Raw genomic sequence first — 2,122 nt, forward strand, 5'->3', positions numbered from 1 at the left:
TGACTAACCACATGTGTATAAATCCCAATAATTCTGGGAAAACATGAACAGAGCCACAAGAATGGATTATGGATATATAGAAACTAAGCACAAATACTGGAATTTGTTGCTATGTACTAACAAGAAGCAAGGTGTGACAACAGACATAATACTTATAAGACTAATAAAATGGTGGTGGTAATTAATTTATCTAATCTCAGCGACTTTGGACATCAAAGCTACCCTAAGCTGTTCTTGTGTGTAAAGGCGTGCTTCCATCTTCACCGTGGCTTGCTGTATCATCAAATCATTCACAACTGAGACACTAGCGTGGTTAACATCGAGCTCCAGCTCCCTCAGCGCCACCATCAGCTTCGCTGCGGGATGATTCTTCTTGTTACACTGCACTCGTATCATCGCGTCCCACCCGATGATCTTCACGTCTACCTCCATATCGATCTTGGCATTGCTGTTCTGCCCCAGCCGTGTAGGGGCTGGAGCTGGAGCTGTCGACTCCAGCTCCCGTTTCAATTCCTCTTTATCGGATTCTACACTCTGCACCTTCAACTTCAGCTCGTTGATGTAGGCAATGGCGTCGCCTAGAAGCGAGGCCTTGTCCATTTTCGACACGTTGGGGACGACAGCTCGGAGAGCATAGAATCGCTGATTTAGCTTCTCCCTCCTCTGCCTCTCCGCTTCTACGTGATTAAGCGGCTCCTCCCTTCCGTTAGCCGGCTTCCTCCCGCGCTTCCTAGGCCGTTTCTCCGGGTTCACAACTCTGCTGCTGTCGACGTCCTTCAGCACGGATGCTTCGAGATCGGATTGATCGGATTCAAAATGGTTATCGGATTTCAAAAGCACGCCGGAGGAGCAGGACATCATCCCGTCCTCGGCCATCGGCGATCTCCTCTTCGTCTTGTCGTCCTTAACCCCAACCCCTCTCTTCACACTCTCCCCAAAATTCAGCATCTCTCCAGACTCACGCTTACAGCTCGAATTCAATCCGAATTCGGAGAAATTGAGCTCTCTATTGAAGAAACCCTGCGTTTGATGCTGCACAAAGGGGATTTCTGTTAAGCTGCTGGAGCTAGGGTTTTGTTTGGTGGGGAGATTGGAGGGAGCGATTGTGGTGACATCGACGGCGGCGGAGGAGGGGTCGGTGAGCCAGATGGTGGAGGGATCGTTGTCGTTTAAGGCCCACGAGGCGGCGGAGGAGGAGGCGATTTCTGTTCCATTGAAATTGAAGAGAACTCTGACCTTATTCATCAGATCCGAGCTTTGGAAGATAAGCTCAGTGGAGCCGAGCTCTACGACGCCGTTTGCGGAGGGTATGCAGACGAGGGTTTGAAGCCCGAAGCCCTGGGCCTGGCGGGCCCGCTCGCAGTGGGAGGATAAAAGCCTCTCGTTGCCGGTGACCCAGACCGGGGTGGAGCTGTACAAGGCCTGGCCCGGAAGGCCGGAGCCGCTGACGAAGGACTGCGTCATCGAAATAAGGAAAAACCACTCGGTGTCGGTGACCTCTTCATCGACGGCGTCGTCGACGGCGGCGGGAGGGCCGGAGATGAGGGAATTGAGCTCGCGGAGGACTTTCTTGCGGTGCTCCTGCTCGGCGGGGGAGGAGGCGGTTTGGCGGGGGACTTTGTTCTCGTCGCCCTTGTAGTAGCCGTCGCCCCAGCCGAGGAGGGAGGGGGAGGCGTAGTCGGCGGCGGAGGACTGCCAGAAAATGGCGTAGGTCCAGCTCTCGCGGGCGCCTTCGATGAGGGCGAGGAGGCGCTGCTGGAGGGTCTCCTGGTTGAGGAAGTGGGATTTGGAGCGGTCGGCGTCGGCGGGGGGAGGGGGGGCGTAGGAGGAGGACCAGAAGGAGGTGAGGTCGGAGGAGGAGGACATGAAGGTGTCGACCATGGAGGCGTCGGCGTCGGCCACGGTGGAGGCGGCGCTAGAGGAGGACCATAGATTCATGTGGATTGGGTCGGAGGAGGGTGTGGGTGTGCGGTAATTGATCATTCCATAGACTATTGGGGGATTGGATAATGGAGATAGAGGAGTTAGAGAGAGAGAGAGAGAGAGAGAGAGAGAGAGAGAGAGAGAGAGGATAGTTGGAGAATGTTGGGCGGCTCAGCCGAGAGAGATTAGGTGAGGAATT

The 2,122-nt window shown here is 54.8% G+C and overlaps 1 protein-coding gene across 1 annotated transcript; it reads right to left on the reverse strand.

The window, feature by feature from the left end:
• On the reverse strand, positions 1 to 2,122 carry LOC121796133 (transcription factor MYC2-like). Its single transcript, XM_042194881.1, has one exon. The coding sequence runs from the start codon at positions 1,981 to 1,983 to the stop codon at positions 187 to 189; it is 1,797 nt and encodes a 598-aa protein (XP_042050815.1). The 5' UTR covers positions 1,984 to 2,122; the 3' UTR covers positions 1 to 186.

The sequence above is a fragment of the Salvia splendens genome, chromosome 3 (assembly GCF_004379255.2).
Source record: "Salvia splendens isolate huo1 chromosome 3, SspV2, whole genome shotgun sequence".
Taxonomy (NCBI): domain Eukaryota; kingdom Viridiplantae; phylum Streptophyta; class Magnoliopsida; order Lamiales; family Lamiaceae; genus Salvia; species Salvia splendens.

Excerpts from the sequence above, each read along its gene's own strand:
- LOC121796133 (XM_042194881.1), bottom strand. The coding sequence starts at position 1,983 with ATGATCAATTACCGCACACCCACACCCTCCTCCGACCCAATCCACATG.